Source organism: Pipistrellus kuhlii, unplaced genomic scaffold (assembly GCF_014108245.1).
Source record: "Pipistrellus kuhlii isolate mPipKuh1 unplaced genomic scaffold, mPipKuh1.p scaffold_m20_p_11, whole genome shotgun sequence".
Lineage (NCBI taxonomy): Eukaryota > Metazoa > Chordata > Mammalia > Chiroptera > Vespertilionidae > Pipistrellus > Pipistrellus kuhlii.
Window position 1 is genome coordinate 47,641,409 of NW_023425416.1, and position 22,598 is coordinate 47,664,006.

The 22,598-nt window shown below is 54.4% G+C and overlaps 1 protein-coding gene and 1 long non-coding RNA gene across 4 annotated transcripts; one reads left to right on the forward strand and one right to left on the reverse strand.

Annotated features, from left to right (window-relative positions):
- Positions 1 to 5,017: 5,017 nt before the first annotated feature.
- LOC123652076 lies at positions 5,018 to 22,537 on the forward strand. Its single transcript, XR_006741166.1, has 3 exons — positions 5,018 to 5,460; positions 12,841 to 12,846; positions 22,525 to 22,537. It is a non-coding gene; the product is annotated as an uncharacterized LOC123652076 (long non-coding RNA).
- Positions 7,863 to 19,651, reverse strand: ZNF445 (zinc finger protein 445). Of its 3 annotated transcripts, none has more exons than XM_036432388.2 (7): positions 19,520 to 19,651; positions 13,656 to 14,210; positions 12,463 to 12,631; positions 12,006 to 12,070; positions 11,608 to 11,734; positions 11,055 to 11,165; positions 7,863 to 10,315 (listed from the first exon to the last, which is right to left on the reverse strand). In XM_036432388.2, the coding sequence occupies exons 2-7, from the start codon at positions 14,082 to 14,084 to the stop codon at positions 8,112 to 8,114; spliced, it is 3,105 nt and encodes a 1,034-aa protein (XP_036288281.1). In that variant the 5' UTR covers positions 14,085 to 14,210; positions 19,520 to 19,651; the 3' UTR covers positions 7,863 to 8,111. The 3 variants fall into 3 exon arrangements, with proteins under 3 accessions (XP_036288281.1, XP_045435418.1, XP_045435419.1); XM_045579462.1 differs by having other exon boundaries at positions 10,983 to 11,165; XM_045579463.1 differs by lacking the exon at positions 11,055 to 11,165.
- Positions 22,538 to 22,598: the final 61 nt, after the last annotated feature.

The following is a 22,598-nucleotide window of genomic DNA, read 5'->3' on the forward strand; positions in this document are numbered from 1 at the left end:
CCGGGAACCTCTGACCTGTTTTGGGGGGAGGGGAGCAGCCAGAAGCTCAGGGAACAGCCTGGCTCGGGCCTGTTCCAGTCTCAAGCCAGGGAGGCCTCCTTCTGGCCCCAGCTGGGAACTTGGGAACCAAACACACTGCTGTGACGCCAACATCAGAACCGAATTGTCGAGCCCCAAAGAGTTCAGAGTAGAAGACCACCTTGGCTTGGGAGGTAAAGGAATTCTAGAAAACGTTGTGTGTCAAAATCGCAGCTCAATTTATACGGAGTTTGAAAGCACTTGGCACATTCGCACAAGAACCTGGCCGAGTCCTGCGTTGCCTGCCTCCGGGTAGGCCAGGGGTCCCGCCAGGGCAGGCAGGTGTGCGGGGAGGCGGGTGGCAGGCCGCTCTGGCCACCGATGGCTCCGGAAGGCGCTTCGGGGGCGCGGCCAGGCACACACCCTCGAGTTCAAAAGGAAAACCGGTTATTCCCAGTGAGGACGTTTTTCAGCTTGCAGGTGTAGGCCCAGAGGACAGAGGGGCAGGAAGGAAAGGCCGAGGCTGGCGGAGGCGGCGCGGGCCCGAGGGGCTGGAATAGGGGCGGAGCGCCCCCTGGTGGTAAGAGCGGAGCCGCCGGGAGCCGCGAGGGGCTCCTGGCTGCAGCTTTCACCAGCGGGTGCGGCGGGGTCGATGGCGGGGTGTAGCTGGCGCCCCTGTGTCTGAGCGGAGCCATGGGAGGGGACGGGGAGTCCGCCTTCCACGCGGGCGGGCTGGCCCGGCCCCGGGCCCCGGGGGGAGCCCCCTGCGCGCTCCCGCGCTGGCACTCGGGGAGCTCCTGGGGCTCCTCCGGCGGAGCTGCGGGCACATCCGCCTCCAGGGGCGGGTAGGTGACTTCTCCGGTGACCTCGTTTACCCAGAAAAACGTGTCGAGAGGTTTCTTCCTCGGTTCCAAGTGACTCGTAGACATAGCTGCAGGGGAGAGCAGGACCGCACAGGTGCGTCGTCAGTGGTCCGCCTGCGGGGCGGGCTCCCCCCACAGCCCAGGGCAGGGAGCCTGGGAACCCCCTGTGCTCGGCCTGGCAGGGACAGCCTCCCAGGGGCTCCAGAAGTTTCCCAGGACCAAGCAGGTGCACCCCTAACTGGAGGCTCCAGGTGGATTCTTTTTAAATCTTAACCAGGTACACTTAGGATGTACACTGTACATCTGGACCTAGTTCAGATGTGTATGTGCGTGCGTGTGTGTGTGTGTGTGTGTGTGCACTAGCAATTTCATGGAACATAAATGATTATGTGCAATATTCTCTATGCGATTTTCCAGGCAATGCAATTCGGCTATATCCCTTAAGATAAAGCTGGTCGCCACTCCTTAAGAAGCGACGATGATGAATGAACTACAGCTGGGAGGGGAAAAAACAAAACAGAATAACCTTTCTTAGATTAAGAGGAGAATGGAGAATGCTGGATCATCTTACAAAAAAAAGAAAGAAAAATCACTCGTAAATTTTACAAAAACATTATCCTGTGTGGTCTGCAGAATGGTTCCCCAAAAGTGGCGTTGCCCTAATCCTGGGAACCTGTAAATGCGTTTCATTACATGACAAAGGGACTTTGCAGATATAATTAAAAGCACAGGTCTTACACGAGGGACATTACTCTGTGTTATCCGGGTGCCCCATCTGACCATTTGAGCCCTGGGAAACAAGAGCTTTCTCTGGCTGGGGTCCGAGAGACACAGCCCAAGGTGAGAGGGATTCTGAGCGAGAGGAGGCCTCGCCTGCCATTGCTGGTTCTGTGATGGCAGAGGCCAAGTGCAAGCCACGAGAAGGAAAATTCTGTCAGCAAAACCAAGGAGCCTGGCTGGGACTGGGTTTCCCCCCAGAGTCCCCGGATGAGAGCTCAGGGCGGACAAAATGCTAGCTTGACGTGTGAGACCCTAAGCAGAGTCCCACGCCTCGCGTGAGAGACTCAGGACCTAACACTCTGGGAGATGCGTGACTCTTGTTCCAAGCAGCTACATTTGTGGCCCTGAGTCACAGCAGCGCCAGGAAACTCCCCCAGCACATGAACACCTTCCCAGGCCCAGGCCCAGACAGGGCTGCGAAGCTGCAGCTTCCTGAGCTCAGGGGAAGCCCACCTCGGTGTGGGCCAAATGGCAGGTCTGGGGGACTCGTCCTACTTCCTGTCATGCTTGGTACTTCCCCTTCTTTACAACGGACAGTGACTGGCCCCCCTGAGAAATGTCAAGGCACACTACCAAGACAATAGACTAGGTCCGTGGTCGGCAAACTGCGGCTCGCGAGCCACGTGCGGCTCTTTGGCCCCTGAGTGTGGCTCTTCCACAAAGTACCATGGCCTGGGCGAGTCTATGTTGAAGAAGTGGCATTAGAAGAAGTTTTAGTTTTAAAATTTTGGCTCTCCAAAGAAAGGTCAGTCGTTGTCCTGTTGATATTTGGCCCTGTGGACTAATGAGTTTGCTGACCCCTGGACAAGGTCAACCATCTTCAAGGTCCTGACACCCATGAGAAGCTCCGATTTGCCCCAGGCAGAGAGGGTCTGCCCACTCTCCCCTGACGGTCCCCAAGGCCATGGGCAAGTCAGCATATCCTTCCGGGATGCCCAGAATCGGGTGGCTAAAAGCAAGGGCAGAGTGGGCTCAGCCGACGGCCTGGCCTTGGGGGCCCGGAAAGGCATGAGACGTTTGAAGCTCACCCGTCTGAAAGGTCTGGAGTGGAGGATTCATTGGTGGGGGCTTCAGAGAGGAGGGGGAGCCTTAGAAGCCTGGGGGCTCCTAGCAACCTGACCATTATTGTGTCAGGCACACCCCAGCCTATCCCAGCCTGGATTCTGCCCGCTGTGGAAGCAGCGCGGGCTCTGAGCATGGCGGTTAGCCACGGAACAAGCCAGAGTGTGGGAAATGCCCTCGGCTCAGTGAGGCCAGGGCGAACTGGGTTTTCCAAAATTCCATTCTCTGTGTTGTTTCCCATATTTACGTTCTGTAAGTTTTAAAGGGCCACGAGACATTCTCGTGGGGATTTGTTGGCTTACATGGTAACTCTGTTTAACATTTGGAGGACTGCCAGAATTTTTTCCCAAGTGGCTACTTGGAGTCTCAGATAATTCTCAGACTCTTCTTGGGGCTTTTAAGTCTGAGTTCACTGCAGCAAAATAATTTCGCATTCAACAGCTATTCATTACCAGGTCAGTGGGTAAAACCAACGGCTTCTGACAGACCTTACACCTTTACGTTGTCCAGAATTTAACACACATAATTCCCTGACCATATATTATTGGTCTTAAAAGTCAAACATCCTAGGAATTTTTTAAATAAAATGATTCAGGAAAGTGGTGCCAGGTTTATTTTTTCTATTTTTTTTTAATAAATGTTTTATTGATTTTTTACAGAGAGGAAGAGAGAGGGATAGAGAATTAGAAACATCGATGAGAGAGAACCATCAATCAGCTGCCTCTTGCACACCCCCTACTGGGGATGTGCCCGCAACCAAGGTATATGCCCTTGACCGGAATTGAACCCGGAACCCTTCAGTCCACAGGCTGACACTCTATCCACTGAGCCAAACTGGTTTTGGCAATTCCCTGAACATATATTATTGGTCTCAAAAGTCAAACACCCTAGGAATTTTTTTTAATAAAATGATTCAGAAAAGTGGTGCCAGGTTTATTAACTGATCGGTTTCACATCCACCCTTCTACGGATGCGTAGGGGTGGGAACTCTCCGATCCACCCCTCTGCTTTGCCGGCTGGCTCTCTGGCCACCGGGGAGCTTAAGGAGGCGGCGGCAGTGCCGGAGGAGTGGAATGGTCAGTTTTGTGTGTCCACCCCCCTGGCCAGGGTGTGGAGGAGAGACTGAGCTGGTGGCCCTGGGCCATCAAGAGGTTTGTGCTGAAACCGGTTTGGCTCAGTGGATAGAGCATTGGCCTGCAGACTGAGGGAACCCAGGTTCGATTCCTGTCAGGGGCATGTACCTTGGTTGTGGGCACATCCCTGGTGGGGGGGTGCAGGAGGCAGCTGATCAATGTTTCTCTCTCATCGATGTTTCTAACTCTCTCCCTTTCTCTCTATAAAAAAAAATAAAATAAAAATTTAAAAAAATGGGGTTTGTGTGCATCCCAGCCCCCTCCCCGCCCAGAGGCTGCCTGCTGTCTGCCTGACACTAACCAGCACCCCTCGCCTGCCTCCTGGAATGTGCTGCCTAGAGAAAACATTCCGGTTGTCCTGACCTGGTCAATCATGTAAGGCCATGTCCCACTCCTGGAAACAGTCACTTACCCGTTTATGTGACTCTTCCCTGCTCCTCCCCTCCCCGCTTCTCCTCTCCCTCCTCCCTCCTCCCCCCCTCTACACCTCCCCCCCCCCCCCCCCCCCCCGCCTTATCTTTGCTCTGGCGCCAACTAAGCAGTGTGGGGACTCATTCCATCTTGCAACTGCCTGAGAAATGCTTTGATAACCTTCATGATAACCCTTTGCCAGCCGTTACCCTGGAGGGCCTTGCCTCTTGATTTGGTCTCTCCCTGCCCTCTACCCACAGGAGAGATTTCAGGCTCGGGGCCTTTCCCCGGCTCTGCCTGTCCTGACGCACGGAGCAGCCGGCTATGTGATCTGTTACTCTGGGGTTTTCTGGGAGGGTGTTTTTGGATGAGGTTCACATTAAAATTGATGGGCGATGAGTAGAGGGGATCATTCTCCGTAAGGTGGGTGGGCCTCAGCCAATTAGCTAAAGGCTCGAACAAAACAAAAAGACTGGCCTTCCCAGGCAAGAAAGAACCCCAGCCGTGATTTCCTGCAAACCGCCCGTCTTGGAGGTCCCGTATCAACACGTGGAGAACACCCTCACGGGTAGCTGCTGCGGGCATTCCACCCCCAGGAGCAGCGCCGTTCGCCGCTCCTTCCCCAGGGGCCGTCTGTGTTGCTCCCGGTTTTGCAGGCGAGGAACCTGAGGCCTGGAGCGATTAAGGGATGCATCCTGAGTACGACCCCAGAAAGGGCAGAGCCGGGCTTCCCCGACGTCAGAAAACGTCAGAGCCCGTGCTTAAAAACTTTTTATTTTTAAGGGTTTTAAGCAGACAGTTCAGAGAGAACCCACTGCACTATGGTATTTAATCCACATGCTGACCACGGGTACATCGATTTTAAAAAGGAAGAAAACACAAGGGAAGCCTCCAGGTACCAACTACATCAGCAACTCCTGCCCGGGGCGGGCAGCGCAGGACTTTCCACATCCTTCCAATCCGTGACTTTACACTCTGCGTTCATATAATTTGCACCCACAGGAAACACATTGTGCAAAACAGTGACAACACGGTTTACTATATGCCAGCAATGGTCACGTGCCAGCCGCTGTTCTAATCACTTTACTTACGTCATTTCATTAGCCACCCCCAACCCTGTGAGGCTGGCACAAATATTTCATTTTACAGAAAAGGTGAAACACAAAGACATTGAAGTAACGGACCCACAGACAGTGTTGAATTTTACAGAAACGGTACTTGGTACCTTCACCAGTTTCTCAGCGCCATGTTTCATTTATCTGTGAAAGAGGCAACTCCAGCTCTTTCATATTCACTTCCCACAATGCCAAAGCCACCCACTGATTTCTCTGTCCTGCTGCTGACGGGAACGTAGGCTTTTCCCAATCCTGCTATCTCACCAATACTGCAATGAACACTATTGCAGTGCAGTCTTGCACGCATCTCCTTGTCACAAGGAGTTGCTCTGTGGTTGATCCAGGAGCAGATTTACTAGGTGACCGAGTACACACAACTTTACAAGCTTTTGCACAACAGTCATCACAGTTTTTGCTGCCACAACAGTGAGTGCCCGGGGTCCACACGCCCACATTAAGAATTTGCCACCTTGGTAAGTGTGGGATGGTCCGTAGTCATTCACATTTCCTTGCTTTCTTCTCTGTACGTGTCTCTGGGGGCTGACCCCGGACAGCTGACTGGCAGACCTTCTGGTGCCCACCTGGCCCTCTTCAGCCCCAACATCAGGTCTTGAGGAGTGAGAGAAGGCGGCGGGGTGGGAAAAGGGGTGTCCTCCAGGCCAGAGTGGGGTGCGAGCGGAGTACTGTGGCTGGCGCAGTACTGCTCACCGGTGCTCGGAAGCAGGCGGGGCCGGGCTCCCAATTACAGGAGTGGCCTTGTGGGAGGCCTCCAGTCAACATTTCACTCACGGACCCTTTCAAAGGACTCAATCATGACTCAGCTAAACTAAATTCAGCTCTGTCCTCCTCAACAGAGGCAGCTTTGTGCAAAATCCGTGTGCGGCAAACAGATAAGCAAGCACTCAGCCTGGCCTCAGACTGACTGTGGTGGTGGGCGTAACTTCTGCAAATCCAGACAACACCTAACGTAGCACGATACAGAGCCCGGGAGAGGGGGGGCAGGGAGAGGGCTTCGAGGGACAAGGGTCAGGGGAAGCTGGAAGGGCGCGGTCCAGAGCCAGCATGGATGGGTGTGGCACTGCAGGGGAAGGGAGACGGCATATGGCGGCGTACAGAGGTCCGAGCTGCAATCGCAATGGCTTTCACGGGCTGCGAGCTGCCGGTCGCACAGAATATTGATAGTTGATGGGGCGGATGGGGAGGGGGTGGGGGGGCACTCAGAGAAACAGGCAGCAGGGATAACGGCGTAAAAAATCTTCAGCTCCCACATTTTACCGAGTCCTTGGGTCTGTGGTTAACTCTTGTCAAATGTAATTCACGTTCAGACCACTTCACTTCTAAACCCAAATCACCCAAAAGCATTCGACAGGTGTGGCTCGGAGGTTGAGCGTTGTCCCACGCACCAAGAGGTCAGATTCCCTGTCGGGACACACGTCTGGGTTGTGGCTTGATCCCTGATGGGGGGCTTGCAGGAGGCAGCCGACTGATGACGCTTTTCTCTCATCAATGTTTCTATCTCCTCCCTCTCCCTCTCCCTTTCTCTCTCTCTTGTGTGTGTGTGTGTGTGTGTGTGTGTGTATTTTTTTTAATTATTTTTTTTAATCGTCCAGGCCCAGTGAGACCCCGTGGCTTGCCCATCACCTCTCTGCCCCCCCTCTTCCTCTGGCTCACTCCACTCTAGCCCAGGGGCCGCCCTGACACCCAGACGAGAGCCCACCTCCCGTGTGTGGCTCTAGAGACCGAGAGGGCCCTCTCCCTGACTCCTTCAGGTCTTTGCTCAAATTTCACCTTCCCAGTTGAGCCTTTCATGACCAGCCTGTTTAAAACCACAACCCACCTCCCAATCCAGCACACCCTCTGACTCTTCTCCGGTGCATGTTGCCCACACACACTCCAACCCAGATGTTTATCTGTAAAGATCCAGGACGGCACTGTCCTGGTCACTGTGTGTATCTGAGATACCCAACGATGTCTGGAACGTGGGAGGAGCTCAGCACATTTCTGCTTAACAGATGGAGCTGCACACCTGGGGATGGGGATGGGGATGGGGATGGGGATGGGGATAGAGTTGGGGATGGGGATGGGGATGGGGATGGGGATGGGGATGGGGATGGGGATAGGGATAGAGTTGGGGATGGGGATGAGGATGGGGATGGGAATGGGGTTGGGGACGGGGACAGCGACAGCACGGGAGCGCGCCACGCTCCAGGGAGGGACCCGACACCTGCTCTCCTCCCCTTGGCGCCCAAAGCAGAGATCCAAGCCAGCTGTGAAGGCTGAAGCCGCAGCCAGAGCTCCCCAGGAGGCATGTGGGGCCACTGGAGGAGTTCCTGCAGCTGCTGTTGCTTATAAGGTCAAACAGAACAGGGACCAGAACAGATCAAACTCCGAGGAAAACCTCCGATCTGGCGGGCCCCTTCCCAGCAGCCACAGGCCACTCGCCAAACCAGAAGGGCGCTGGCCTGCGTCTCCCTTTACTTTATGGGGGAAAAACGTGCCTGGGGCTCTCCAGGCCACGGCACAAAGGCCACTCCTGAGGGCCTGAGTCTCCGGAAGGTCCCCAAAGAACATCTCCTTTCCCGGCGGGTAAAATGAGGGGCATCGGAGTGTTTTCATCCTCGGGATCCTCTGCGACCAGCTTTCAGGATAAAAAGGGCCGGGCCTTCTGGGCACGCTTTCCCGCAGCGCCTCCGTCTGAGGTCCCCCAGGTCCCTCCGCCGGGCCCCACGCTAATCGCCGACGTGGCCTTTCGTGTGCCGGGCCAGGTTGGAGGCCCAGCGAAAGGTCTTCCCGCACTGGGTGCACTGGAAGGGCCGCTCGCGGGTGTGGAAGCGCCGGTGGCTGATGAGCTGGGAGATCTTGCCGAAGGCCTTCCCGCACGTGCCGCACTCGTGGCGCTTCTTGGCCTCGGAGAGGTCCTGGGGGGCGCCGGGCCCGGAGGCCCGCTCCCCGCCCCCGGCCGGCGCCTGCAGACTCAGCCCGCTGTCCCCGGGGGAGGACGGCCCGCTGTCCGGAGGGGGGGACGGCCCGCTGTCCGGAGGGGGGGACGGCCCGCTGTCCGGAGGGGGGGACGGCCCGGCCGGGCTGCCTGCCGCCGGCGCCGCGCGGGGCTGCCTCCGCTGGCGGACGCAGAGGCTGTGCTTGGCCAGGAAGTCCCTCCCGCACTTGTCCTTCGCGTGGGTCCTCTGGTGGTTCACCAGGCGGTACTTGCGGTCGAAGGACTTCTCACACAGGCTGCACTTGTAGCGCCTCTCCCCGCTGTGGATCCCCTCGTGATCCAAGAGGCTCCTTTTCCGGGTGAAGCTCTTGCCGCACTCCTGGCAGCGGAAGGCCTTCCTCTCGGCCTCGAGGGCCTGGGCCTGCGCGATCGAGGTGTAGTAGGCGATGCGCTTCCCCAGCGAGTGGCTCCTCTGGTGGCGGGAGAGGTTGGAGCTCCAGCGGAAGGCTTTCCCGCAGTCCCTGCACTGGTACGGCCGCTCCCTGGTGTGCACCCGCTGGTGGATGCAGAGGAAGGACTGGTTCTGGAAGCCTTTCCCGCACTGGCCGCACCGGAAGGGCTTGTCGGCGGCCGGGCTGCCCGGAGGAGGGGCCTGGGGCGCCGGGTCCTGGCTGTCGGGGGCCGGGTCCTCGGGGCTCCTGTCCGGGGCCCGCTGCCTCCTCCGCACGATCAGCTTGGGCCTGTGCGTGACTTCCTTCCCGCCTCCCCCGCCTCCCCCGCCTCCCCCGCCCGGGCTCGGCTCCTCGCCCGTGTGGGCTCGCTGGTGGGTCAGGAGGGCTTTCCTCCCGGTGAAGGCCTGCCCGCACGGCTGGCCCGGGAACGCGCCCTCCGCGGGGGCCTCGCTCTGGGGCTCGCTCTGGGGCTGGCTGCAGCCGGGGGCCTCCCTCGGGTCTCCGCCGCCCTGGTCTGCGGAGCGGCAGAGCTTCTCCTCCTGGTGCATCCTCAGGTGCCGGGAGAAGTTGGAGCTCCACCGGAAGGTCTTCCTGCACTCGGGACATTTGTAGGGCTTCTCCTGGGTGTGGATCCTCTGGTGCTGGAGGATGTAGGACTTGCAGCGGAACGATTTCCTGCACTGGCTGCAGTCGAAGCGCTTCTCCCCGCCCCGGTCTTGCACGTGGTGGCCCAGCCAGGGGCCGCAGGCGAGCGCCTCCTGGCACCGCCTGGCTTTGAGGTACAGCTGGTTGGCGTGGGACTCCTGGTGCAGGTGGTAGGCGTACAGGCGCTGGAACGCTTTGCCGCACAGGCTGCACTTATAAGGCTTCAGGCCGGTGTGGATCCTCTCGTGCCGCGCACGGTTGGAGCTCCACCGGAAGGCTCTCCCGCACACCCGGCATTTGAACGGCTTCTCCTTCGTGTGAAGTCTCCGGTGGCATTCGAGGTAGGAGCTGCGGCTGAAGGTCCTGCCACACTCGGCGCACCTGTAGAAAGCCCCCGCCGCTTGAAGGCTCCCTGGGTGATGCGGGCTGAGGCCGCAGGCCTCCCCCTGCGCCGCCTCCGAGGGGGCGTTCCGCCCGGCGTGGAGTCTCTGGTGCAGGTTAAACCCGCTGAGCGTGAGCCTGAGGCCTTTCCCGAACTCCTTGTAGTCACAGTGGTACGAGCCGCCTCTGAAGTGCCGGCCGCGGCCATGCTTCTTTTTTCTCCTGGGAACTCGGAAACACACAGTGTGTCTGAGGCTGACACCGTTACCGCCTGCTGAGTCCTCCGATTCCTTTCCTGTGCTGCCACTGACACCGGCCTCTTTCTTCTTAGCGCTCACGGGTGTGGGATCTCCACTACCCTCCTGCGATGGGCTCTTCTGTGCCACGGGTTCTCGGGGCCCCGTCTCCTCAGAAACACTCATCACACGGCATCCTGACGACACGGCTAAGGCCTGAGCTTCTTCCAAAGGCTTGGAGTTCAAGATGAGCTTGCTGGATTTCATCTGGAGCTCCCCTCCTGACACAAAACAAAACACAGGAGCATGCACTCCTTTCCCATACTTGGAAAAGCACCGAGGGACAAACAGGGGCCACAGACTTGGGTGGTGTGGCCTGTGCCTGACCGCCAATCCGTCTACAAAACAGTCCCACATGGCAAGGCAAAGTGGAGGGGCATCCCAGACGCCAGGGGAGGGAGGAGAAGCAAGATGCGCACAGGAACCAGAGGTGCACAGAGCTCACATCCAGTTAAAAATAAAAATAAAAAAATAAAAAAGGAAAGGGCTGAGAGGCAAGTGTTAATGGCAAGAGGGGAGAGGACCCACAGCACAAGACGGAGCCGAGGGTGGGGCTCGGAGGAGAGCCGGCTGAAAGGTCTGGAGAGCAAGCCTACCACAGGGGAGGACGGAGCAGAGAGGAGGAGCAGGAGTGGAACGAGGGCTCCTCAGAGCAGGAAGGGCAGGCACTAGGATTCAACGGGAGTGCAGCATCGATGAACGGAAAGAAGGAATGGTGAAACCCTCCAGTGGGCAATAATGAAAGGGCTTCTGGGAAAGGGGCACGACCGGAAATGAATGTCTAATAGGCCAGTCCGGAGAGAAGAAGCCCGGGGCCCGGCACCCCTGAGCAACAGGGCCGAGGGTTTTCCTTCCAGCAAACAATGGAGAAGGATCCCCATGGCTGACTTGGTGTGAAAGGTCGTAGGAAAGAGGACAGATGCCGGAGGAGCAGGATCTGGAAGGTTCTCTGGAACTCACCTGCCGGGGCAGCACCTGGCTTCGCCTTAGGCTGGGCTCTCTGGACATTCAGGCCCCACGGCTCCCTTTTCTCCAACCAAGAGATGAGAGCAGGTTTGTCGAGTGGCCCCACTGCAGGGGGGGGGGGCGGGATGGAAGGTAGATGAGTCACGCAGAACTCGTCTCAAGGACCCTCGCAGGTCCAGTGTTGGGGGAGAGGGAAGGGAGAGGCAGGTGGAGGAAGCTAAGGCAGGAGACCCAGCCAGCCATCTCCAACAAGAGAGAAATCACAGCCCTGGGGATCACCAGGATTCTCTGGGAAACACAGGACAATTCAATCAGTTAAATCAGCTAACATATCTCAGATGCCTAAGTGGAGTAGGTACTTGACACATATCTTTAATCTTTGCAATAACCCAGCATACCAGGCATTCTTATCCTGTTTTTTTCCAGAGGAGAGACTGGGTGACAGACTCAGTGACTTGGTTGGCAGTTACAGAGCTGGCTGCACCTTCGTGCAAACTAAGAAGGCAGCAGTAGAGGCGGGCAGAGCGTGGGGACTGCAATGCCTTACCCAGGGAAGCCAAGGTCCCGTAGTTCTCCAGCATCACGTCCCTGTAGAGGTTCCTCTGAGCGGGGCTCAGCCATCCCCACTCATCCTGGGAGAAGGTCACCTCCACGTCCTTGAAAGTCAGAGCCTCCTAAGAAAGAGAACTGCTCCTCAGAGCCAGCCCGCAGAGCCGGCTTTCAGGGAGAGGCGGGGGAGCGAGAACAGGAGGGGCTGGTCAGGGGGGAAAGGAAGGCCGTCTCCCGGCAGAAGAGGCCTGGCCTCGATGGGGAGGGTCTGGGTCTGGGACGTGCGTCTCCGGATGTGTGGTCACTGACAGAGACGCAGGACAAGGGGGGGGCCGCAGCTACTCTGTCGGGCGCAGACACTGGGACGGCACGAAGGACGGCCGGTCCTGGGCTCACCTGAGGCTGGTCTCCTGGGCAGCCCTCTTCCCGGGGAAGGGCAGGCACCTGGGCAGCGGGAGGATCTGAAGAAGAAAGAGCCATGAGACAGGGCGGCCCGCCTTTCCCCCCACGGGCAGGCACGGACTGCTGTGACCCATCTCGCCTTCCCCAGTGTCTGCCGGAGGCCAGGGAATAAGACGGGAGGGCAGGGCAGACAGCGGGAGGAGGAGCCGGGCTAGCACGGGTCACAGGAGGCAGAAAAGACACAGAGCGAACGAATAACAAACAAACAAAACGACAACAGTAAAACAAAGACGAGAGAGAGAAAGGAGAGAGAAAAAGAGAAGACACAGAGCCAGGGGCCAGGACAGAAAGGGACTGTCGTGCGAGGGCGGATGGCGAGAGGAGGACACACAGGAAGTGTGGGCAGTGTGGCTTCGGGCCGGGAGGGGTCTCAGTGCCAGGTGGTGAGTACCGGATGGCCCAGCCGGGAGGTCACGCACGCCTGTTTCATGGGGAGGCTCCAGGCGGTCCCCGGGGGCAGAGCCGCTCCTGGGAGGCGAAGCAGAGGGCCATTTCTGGGTGGCTCGCAGGGCTCCTGTGCCCATCCACTGTACATCTGGCCTCTGGGCAGGGGCTGGGTCCTGGCAAGAAGAAAACAGGAGAGGACCCCCATGGGAATTAGAAAGCAACTCAGAGAGGAAGCCACGCGCCAATCTCAAAGGCCAGAGGAGGGTGAGCGGGGCCACATGCAGGCAGAGGGAGAGGAGGAGAAAGGCCAGGCAGGACCCCTCACCCCTCAGCCCCCCTGGGCTCTAGTGTGGGCCAGGGGGTGCCAGGTGGAGCCAGAAAGCAGCACGTTGGGGGGGGATTAAGAGGGAGGAATAGCTGTAATTCTCTTAACAATAAAGATATAAAAAAGGAGGAAGAAAGTAGCTGGCAAGTCACTAACAGCTTTGTAGTCAGGCCTCAGCCCCCACCCCTGGCCTGGAACTCAAACGAAAGTTCTGTATCCCGGAGAACTGAACTGATGATTCGCAGGAGAGATGCCGGTGCATAATGTCTACCAAGCACAGGGCGCTGCTCTAGGCGCTTCTATGCAAAGGGGCCCCCAAGAGGCGGACGGCTCCCAGCCTGGAAACCCGAGGAAGTACTGGTAACAGTGAGAGAGGCAGAGCTAGCTGCGAGGGGCAGCCGTGGAGCCACAGAAGGAAAAGTCCCGGGTGCAAACCATGCCAGTGCCCTCCCACGTAGAATATGTTACTGTTTTATGGATATTCTTCCTCTGGGAAGGTGGGAAGGGCTGCCAGCTATAAGTTCCTTGGCTTAGGGCCGGGGTCGGCAAACTGCGGCTCACGAGCCACATGTGGCTCTTTGGTCCCTTGAGTGTGACTCTTCCACAAAATACCAAGGCCCGGGTGAGTCTATGTTGATGAAGTGGCGTTAGAAGAAGTTTAAGTTTAAAAAAATGTGGCTCTCCAAAGAAATGTCAGTCGTTGTCCTGTTGATATTTGGCCCTGTTGACTAATGAGTTTGCCGACCACCGGCTTAGGGTATAGTTCTCAGCTGCTCACGTGCCACGGGAACTAGAAGGGAAGAGTCCCCCCCAAACAAGCTGGCTCCCTGGCAGGCAGAGTTCACTGGGCGCTGCACACGTGCTCAACTCACCGTCCAGGGTGCCCCCCCGAGGTCCCTCCGCAGCTCCTCCAGCAGGGCCGCCGCCTTCCCGCCGCTGTCCGGCTGGTGCAGCAGCACCCAGGTGCGGAGCTCGCCGGGCAGGATGCTCAGGAACTGCTCCAGCACCAGCAGCTCCAGGATCTGAGCCTTGGAGAGGACGTCGGGCCTCAGCCACCAGCGGCAGAGCTCCCGGAGCCGGCTCAGGGTCTCCAGGGGCCCAGGAGACTCGTGGTAGCGAAGCTGTCTGAAGAGCTGGCGGAACAGCTCCTGGCCAGCAAGGTTGAGTGTCTGGGGCCTAGGAGCCTGCACCGCAGCGTAGCCTTCATCCTCTTCCTCCTTCTTCACCAGCTGAAGGCGTGCTCGCTCCCTTGAGGCCCGGGCCTGCGCTGGGTGGACGGCATACCACCTGCCCGGAGGCATCGCTCCTGCTCAGGTGTCCGCCGCAGAGTGCAAGCCAAGCCTGTGAGCCGGGCCGCTGCGAGGACGTGGGGAGTGTCTGTCCGGCACCGTAGTGGACAATGCCATTTGCTGGGACATCAGACGTCACTGGCAAGAGAATGAAATAAGCAATATTAGTGTCCAGGAGGCATGTGAGAAGGATGGTGGAGCTGGATCCTGTTCGTTCGGATCATCTTGGATGTATGAGAAGAGGGCACGTGAGCAACTGCACAGTGGTGCCTGCAAGTGTCAAGTACGGCTGGATTGTCACACTTTGAGGTAAACTGAGAAAATACCCCAGAATACAGTAAAATATGTACAGGGCCTTATCATATATACACACATTAAGAAAGATCTCAACTCAATAACCTAACTTTCCACCTTGAGATACTGGAAAAAGAACAAACTAAACCTAAAGCAAGCAGAAGAAATGAAATAATCCAAGAATAGAGCAGAAATTAATAAAACGGAGGTTAGGAAAAGAGAAAAATCAATCAAATTAAAAGTTGGTTCATTGAAAAAATCAACAAAATTGATAAAGCATAAGCTAGCCTGACAAAGAAAAAGAGAAGACTCAGATTACATACATCAGAAATGAAAGAGGAAACCTATTACTGACTTTACAAAAAGAAAAAGACTTTAAAATGGTATTCTTGCAAACAAATATTTTAGATGAAGTTGACAAACTATTATAAAACACAAATTAATAAAATTGACTCGTGAAGAAACAAATTTTGACTAGATCTCTAAGAAGTGAAGAAAATTAATTTTTTCCCTGGAAGGAAGGAAGGAAGAGACCACTTTCACCCATGATACTAAAAAAAAAAGCCTTCCTCTCCTACATTCATTATAAAATAACTAGAGGCCTGATGCACGAAAATTTGTGCCAAGAGTAGGCCTCCCTTCCCCCGGCTGCCAGCACCGGCTTCTCTCCGGCAGCCAGGACCCTCCAGCACCCAGGACCCCAGCTGCTTCCCTCCTCCGGCCGCCCGCAGGCACCCAGGACACAGGCTGGCTTCCCTCCAGCCCTGGCTTTCCAGGAAGGACGTCCGGAATGACGTCCACAAGATGTCCAGTCAAATTAGCATATTACCCTTTATTATTATAGATACATGTTCACCATCTCCTGGACTCAGCGAGTGCTGCTGAGAAGGCAAATCTAGCAGATACACCCCCTTCCTGCTTGCACCACCATAACCACGCCTTGGCTTCTGTGCTCTCGCTTGCTTCTTGAACCAGCCAACCGCCCAAACTGCAACAGGTCTGGGAAGTCCCCAGATGACCTGGGCGCTGAGTTCGTATGAAACACGGGCAGAACCTGAAGGCATGCTCAGCCTCTGGAGGCGGCGACTCCACGGGGCCAGCACCGATGCAGAATACCCGGATTTTCCTGATCCTCTGAGTGCGTGCCGTTTGCTCTTCCCAGCCTACCAAATTCCTGCTAGAACACTGGTAACACTGCTAGATCCACAGAAATCACTAACGGAGACAGGAAGAACACTCACCCAGAAAGCAGCCACCATCCAGCGACTAGAAGAAATCCCAGTCCTGCTCCAGGCAGGATCCAGGTAAAGAGCCGTGTTAAGGGTCATGCGTGCTGAAGTTTCGGCAGAGAAGAAATGAAGCCTCGCTTTGGAAAAAGAGGGATGGGACAGGGTAAGGAGTATTTGGAGACAACAAGAGAAAAACATGAATAACAAGGCCTAGCAAAGGAGGCCTGAAGACACCACAGCAAAGGCAGGCGCTTGGGGGGCCCGGGAGGGCAGGCTCCAGCCTTGCTGAGCTCCAGCAGCTCAAACAGGAAGCAGAAACACTGCTCAGCGGAAGGTGGAGGTCAGGGAGAAGGAGGAGAGTGGCTTTCCCGTCCAAACTAGCAGAACAGAATGGAAAGCGCACGAAAACTGAAGAATGAAAACAGCAATGTAAGGTTGCGTAAAACTAGAACACAACATTTTATGGTGGCTTTAAAACAAGGCTAGGCCCCCAGGGAGGTTTCGTTCCTTCGGTACTAATCACCAGCCTGACCGCTGGGGAATGGCCTACGGGGACAGGCCAGCCTGACCGCTGGGGAATGGCCTACGGGGACAGGCCAGCCTGACCACTGGGGAATGGCCTATGGGGACAGGCCAGCCTGACCGCTGGGGAATGGCCTACGGGGACAGGCCAGCCTGACCGCTGGGGAATGGCCTATAGGAACCGACCACCCCAGAGATACCGCGACGGCAAGAGTGGACTTACTCAAGGGAACGGGGAGGAGGGGGGAGCTTACTTACATAGCTGGGTTAGAGTGTAAAATCTGGAGAGAAACTTAGAGCAGGGTCTGAGTGAGGAACGGGTGAGTGCCACCGCGCCGGTGGCCAGGCTCGGACCCTAGCTCGAGCTAGAATAAAGACTTTCTGCCTTTGCATCGAACTCGGCTCCCTGGTGGCCTGTGGGTCCCAGAATCTACCGGGCACAACACCAAGCGTGAGGCTGAGGGTGAAGAGAAACCTGGCAGGGAGGCTAAAGACAATGAACTGGGGGCCAGACAAACAGTTTGAAGACGTGCAAGCAGAACGAAATATACACCATAATGACCCAACTCAGGGAATTGAGACCCACAGTGAAATTAGTGCCAAAAATAAGCCTCCAGGCTGGCGTGTCCTAGAGGAGCGGTGCAGAAATGGCCGAAGACATAGTGGAGTGTTGGTAAAGAGCTGGTGAGAAAACTGGCCAACAGGAAAGGGAGGGTGACTGCCTGATAACTTGGCAACGGATTCCAGGTCTTCAAAGAAGGGGCAGGGGGGAGCAGCTTCCACCACCATGAACTTGGGTAAAACTAAAGATAAAGGCCCGGGAGTGGGCCTTTCGCACTCTGAATGGAAGGCCCAGAGCACAGGAAGCTGTGGGGCCAGTGAACGGAACCAGCGGTGAAATTCAGGAATCCTGAGGCCACGGGATGACTCATGTCCCAACTAGCCTTGAGGACAGCAGAAAAGCTCCAAGCATCAACTTGTTAACATTCTACCACCGATGTGAGCCCCCAGGGCCCGGAAAGCAGCCTGAGCTGGATCACACCATTCCCACAATGAGAAGAGGCTTAGAAAAGTACGGGGGAAACCCCAGGCAACCATCTGGCCATTTTTCGGGGACATTTTCTTCTTCTTGTCATTTTGCTCCTTCAACTCATGTGCAATGTAATTTTGTTTGTTTTCCTTTAAAAACCCTGATTAAGTAGTCTCTTGAACACTCAAGTTTTTCTTACCCATGTGAGAGTACAAAGGTTTACTCTATACACGGACAATAAGTGTCATAGTAATAGGGATGATAATAGGAAAGAAGTAGAGTGTGCTACAATGTGACAGCAATAGGAAACAATTAAACAATTAAAGAGTATTATAGGAGCCGAAACCTGTTTGGCTCAGTGGATAGAGCTTTGGCCTGCAGACTGACAGGTCCCAGGTTCGATTCCGGTCAAGGGCATGTACCTTGGTTGCGGGCACATCCCTGGTAGGGGGTGTGCAAGAGGCAGCTGATCGATGATTCTCTCTCATCAATGTTTCTAACTCTCTATCCCTCTCTCTTCCTCTCCATAAAAAATCAATAAAATATGTATTTTTTTTAAAAAGAGTATTATAGGAAATGTAGAAAAATACTGTGTGAAACTTAATATGATGTTTTGGAAAGTAAGTAGGCAGCAGGGCACCCCATAGATAAAGATTTGCTGTGGGAAGCGCATGAGCAGGAGTGCACTCCATAGATAAGGACTGGTCAGAGACATGACATGCGAACATGACTCACCCTGGAAAGGCCAGAACTTGCTTTGGTTTAAAGTGTAATTTGGGCCGAAACCGGTTTGGTTCGGCGGACAGAGCGCTGATCTGCGGACTGAAAGGTCTGTGCTCTGACCCGGAAATGAACCCATCACCTGTTTGGTACACCAGCCACCTGGCAGAGGCAAGAATCGCTTTTTTAACCAAAATTTGTGATATCTTTAGCATTAACACAACATGTCAGAGAGAGCTGCCTCATGGTCAGTCCCTCACAGATGTGCTTTTGTATATTAACAGATTGAAATCCTTACTCAGAAAGCAGCTGAAAACACTCCTTGTAAAGTAACCGACTGATATGAATGAGTCTTCACGTTTGAAGCACAAACAGTTAGAAACAGGATATTCTTTGCTGGCCACCCCCTTTTAACTCAGAGGGAGACCTTGACTTTGGAGGCCTATGCCAGCCAGAGGACAACTCCCCGGCCTCAGGTTAGAGATGCACCTCTTGCTTAACAAACTGCCTTTTGTATGCAACTCTTTAATCTGGAAACAATTCTACTAAAATGTTTCTCTTCACAGCCTCCTGCCCTGTGTACTATGGGAGAAAAAAAACACCAACAGAATGTCTTCTTTTAATTATACTTGGAAACACGTCTTAGCGGTTCCATAATGCTAGCACCAAAATTAACAGTATCTGAACTGCATTACTCCAATGGAAGAGACAATTTCCCAATCAGCAACGGCATGAATGGACTTAATGGCACCGGTTATTGGCTTTTAAATGGTGAAAATAGTAAATGTTTATGTCATTTGGTAAATGCTATGTACATTTCGTCACAGCACCGTTTTACAGAATCCGTTTTTTAAAAATATATTTCATTGATTTTTTTACAGAGAGGAAGGAAGAGAGATGGAGAGCCAGAAACGTCGATGAGAGAGAAACATCGACCAGCTGCCTCTTGCACACCCCCCACCGGGGATGTGCCCACAATCATTGTACATGCCCTTCACTGGAATCGAACCTGGGGGACCTTTCAGTCCGGAGACCGACGCTCTACCACTGAGCCACACCGGCATAATTTTTCACAGAGAGGAAGATAGAGAGTTAGAAACATCGATGAGAGAGAATCATGGATCAGCTGCTTCTTGCACACCCGCCACCAGGGATGTGCCTGCAACCAAGGTACATGCCCTTGCCCGGAATCGAACCCGGGACCTTTCAGTCCGCAGGCCGACGCTCTATCTACTGAGCCAAACCGGTCCCGGCCAGAATCCGTTTTTAAAAGCAATTACTAGTATGCTCTCATTTCGTGAGATTATATATATATATATATTGTATATATATTTGGATTTGCATAATAACGCGTACAATGTTAAATACCAGGAAGCCTCCGGACCAGAGCACTGACAGATCGCAGTCACTTTCACTTTCCTGCCACTCGCCCGCGTCCCCGGTCGCCGGTAACGGGCACGCTTTGTCTGCACCATCGGGAGAGGAGAGAGAGCCCGGGCGCCCTTCCTCCTGCAGACCGTCTCCTCCGGGGCCCGCGCAGCCTCCAGGCCAGGCGGCAGCCGCCCCCCGCAGGCCAGGCCAGCGCCCCGCCGGCCCTCCCGCCGCCCCGCCGCCCCCGATGCGCCCGCGCCCGCGCCCCGCCCGCCACTCACCGGCCCCGCGGCTCCGGAGCGCCGGCCCTCCGTCCGCACCGCACACCCAGCGCCGCTCACAGCCCTCTGGGCGCGCAAGCGCGTCGCAGCCTCGGGCCTCGGCGGCCGCTCTAGGAAGCCTGGGAGGGCCAGCGTCTCGGCTCCTCCTCGGCTCCAACACTGTGCTGGCCTGCCACTGTCAACATCATGGGGGGCTAGTGGGGCGGGGGGCTCATCCTTAACACACGCCACCACCCCACAGCACGCCTGCCCTCCACTCTCCTATGCACATCTGGCCCCACAGCTCTATGAGCCTTGGCCTGTGTTCCCACTCCCCTCCCAATACGTGCAGGGCTGCCCCCCTTACCCACCCCCCACCCAGAGAATAATAGAATCCAAAGCTAGGAGTCAAAACAGGGACCACAGGAGATCTAGCTGACCGCTGTCCGGTCTTGGCAGGAAGGAGTTGTTATAGTAAATAAGGATAAACACAATATAAAATATCGGGTCTAGTAATAATTAATGTCGTTTTTAAACATTTGTTTAAAATCTTGCTTGGCGTTGACTTGTATTGACATAACCTTCAAACACGTGGTATCTACAGAACGTGTGAAGTGCAATTAACAAGTTTTGCTTGAAAAAGTTTGTGTTTGGTTTGGTTTTTGTTGCAAAACTAGGGCTAAGAAGATGGCGGATGAAGAGCATATTCGGCACTGCATGCTTTACGAGTTCCAATTAGGAAGAAAAGCAAGTGAGGCTGCAAAAAACATCTGTAGTGCTCTTGGTCAAGATGCAGTTAGCGCCAGAAAATGCCAGCGTTGGTTTGAGAAATTTCGCGAGGGAAATTTTTCATTAGATGGCAAGAGTGGTCGAGGCCGTGTGTCCAATTTTGATCAAGAAGCTCTTCAAGCTCTTTTGGTGCAAAATCCTCAAATTACCCAACAAGAGCTTGCAACAACTTTAAATTGTTCACAAAAAAACAATTTCCAATCAATTGCGTGCACTTGGCAAAGTCCAAAAGTTTGGAAAATGGGTTCCTCATGAGTTGACCGACAACAACCATAATCAAAGAGTCACAATTTGCAGTTCACTCCTCTCTCGTCAAAACCGTTTGCCGTTTTTAGAGCAAATAGTTACCGGAGATGAAGAATGGGTGCTGTATGTTAATTTGAAAAGGCGGCCTCAATGGTTGGACAAAAATGAGGCTCCGCTGCCCACGCCAAAAGCTGACTTGCATGCGAAAAAAGTGATGTTGTGTGTTTGGTGGAATTTTAAAGGAATTCTTCATTATGAACTTTTACCATCTAACCAAACCATTACAAGTGCAGTGTATAGTGCCCAATTGGAAAGGTTAGCCCAAGCTTTAAGAGAAAAAGAACCCGCGCTGATTAATCGGAAGGGCGTAATTCTTCACCACGATAACGCACGACCGCATACTGCAAGAATCACTGCTGAAAAACTGCGCCAGTTGGAATGGGAAGTTCTCCCTCAACCTGCATATTCTCCTGATATTGCCCCTTCCGATTACCATTTGTTTCGTTCTTTGCAAAACTATCTTCTTGGAAAAAAATTTAATAATGAAGAATGCGTCAAAAATGCATTGACCGAATTTTTTGCATCAAAATCACAAGAATTTTACAACAGAGGGATTAAAATGCTTCCTGAGCGTTGGGCACAAGTAGTAGAAAACAACGGCAACTATATTGTTGATTAAATTTTGTTGTATTGTTTAAATAAATTCGATTTAAAAAAGTATTAGAAAACGACATTAATTATTACTAGACCTAATAAGTATTAGAGTGTGGAATTGAAGTGTGGTTATCTGAAAGTATGCAATGGAATGTAGACAAATGGATAAGCATCCTCGGGTGGCCTGTGTGCAGAAAATACGTAAAGTGATCTGTGACCCACCGATCAGAAACACCGAAGACACATCTGAGTACAGAAGACACATAAAAAGAGCAAGCACCACAGGAGATCAGACACATTCCTTATGCTCTTCCCCAGAAGGTTACTCTCCACTTTCCCCGCCGAGAACCCTGAACCCTGAGCCGTGGACCGTGAGCTGTCACGAGAGGCCTCAACTCAAGCCGAGCCGCAGCTGCCAAGTCCTCCGTGAACTGTGTGCATCTGTCAGTGCAGGTCCCTGGGTGGTCTGCCGAGGTCTGGAACTCACCAGGGCTCTGGTAAATAAACCGTGAGTGATTCGTGCATTGCATGTTTGTCTCCTGTGTGATTTATGCTCGGCGGATTACTAATTAAGTACCTTGGGTCGTATGTGTCAGATTTCTGGCTGAGGCACCGTAGGTCACCTGTGCATACGTCCCTTATGGAATTATTGGGACAGGAGTTCAGGGATCACTCATTGCTCCCTGAGGCCCCTTTCAATGAGGGGAACCAGCTACTAGACTCTTCTCACGTCACCCCCACGGGGGGGGGGGGGGAGTACTTTCTTATTCCCAGCCACAGGCACGCAACACTTACCTTCCCATGCCTCCAGCTGTTTTCTCCTGTTGTTCTGGGGCGATCCACAAGAGAGGACCACAGAGACAGATCAACATGTATGAGCCTTTGTGAAGCTGGCCAGCGACTACAGTTGCAGCACTTCACCAAGGCAAAGGTGAACTGCAGTGCAGACCACAGGTGTTACAGCAAATGTATACTCGGAATCCACAAGAGGGGGTTAGGACAGCTACCATGACAACCCAAAGGTCACAGACGCTATTTCAGCCGTTTCCAAGAAACCCAGGGCACCGGTGGAACCCCTGGGCACGCTTGGCTGGAGCGTGAACCACCGCCTCCTTCAAAACTCCAACTGACCCATTGTCCGGTGACCCACCTCCCTCTGTCCCAAGGCATCCTGCCCCCAGGCTATGCAATGTCTGCAGCCCAAGAACTTTGTAAGGTTTTAATTAAAGCTCAGATGATCCTCCCAGTGAAGTGGGTGCTTTGGTCACTAGATACCCGTATTTTCCGGAGTATAAGACGACTTTTGAAACACTGTTAAAGAACAAAACTCAACTGAGTGAATTTTTTACATCTTAGGGGAGAGCAGAGGTTAATGACCTAATTAATGCTGATCAAAAAGTTCTTGAATAAC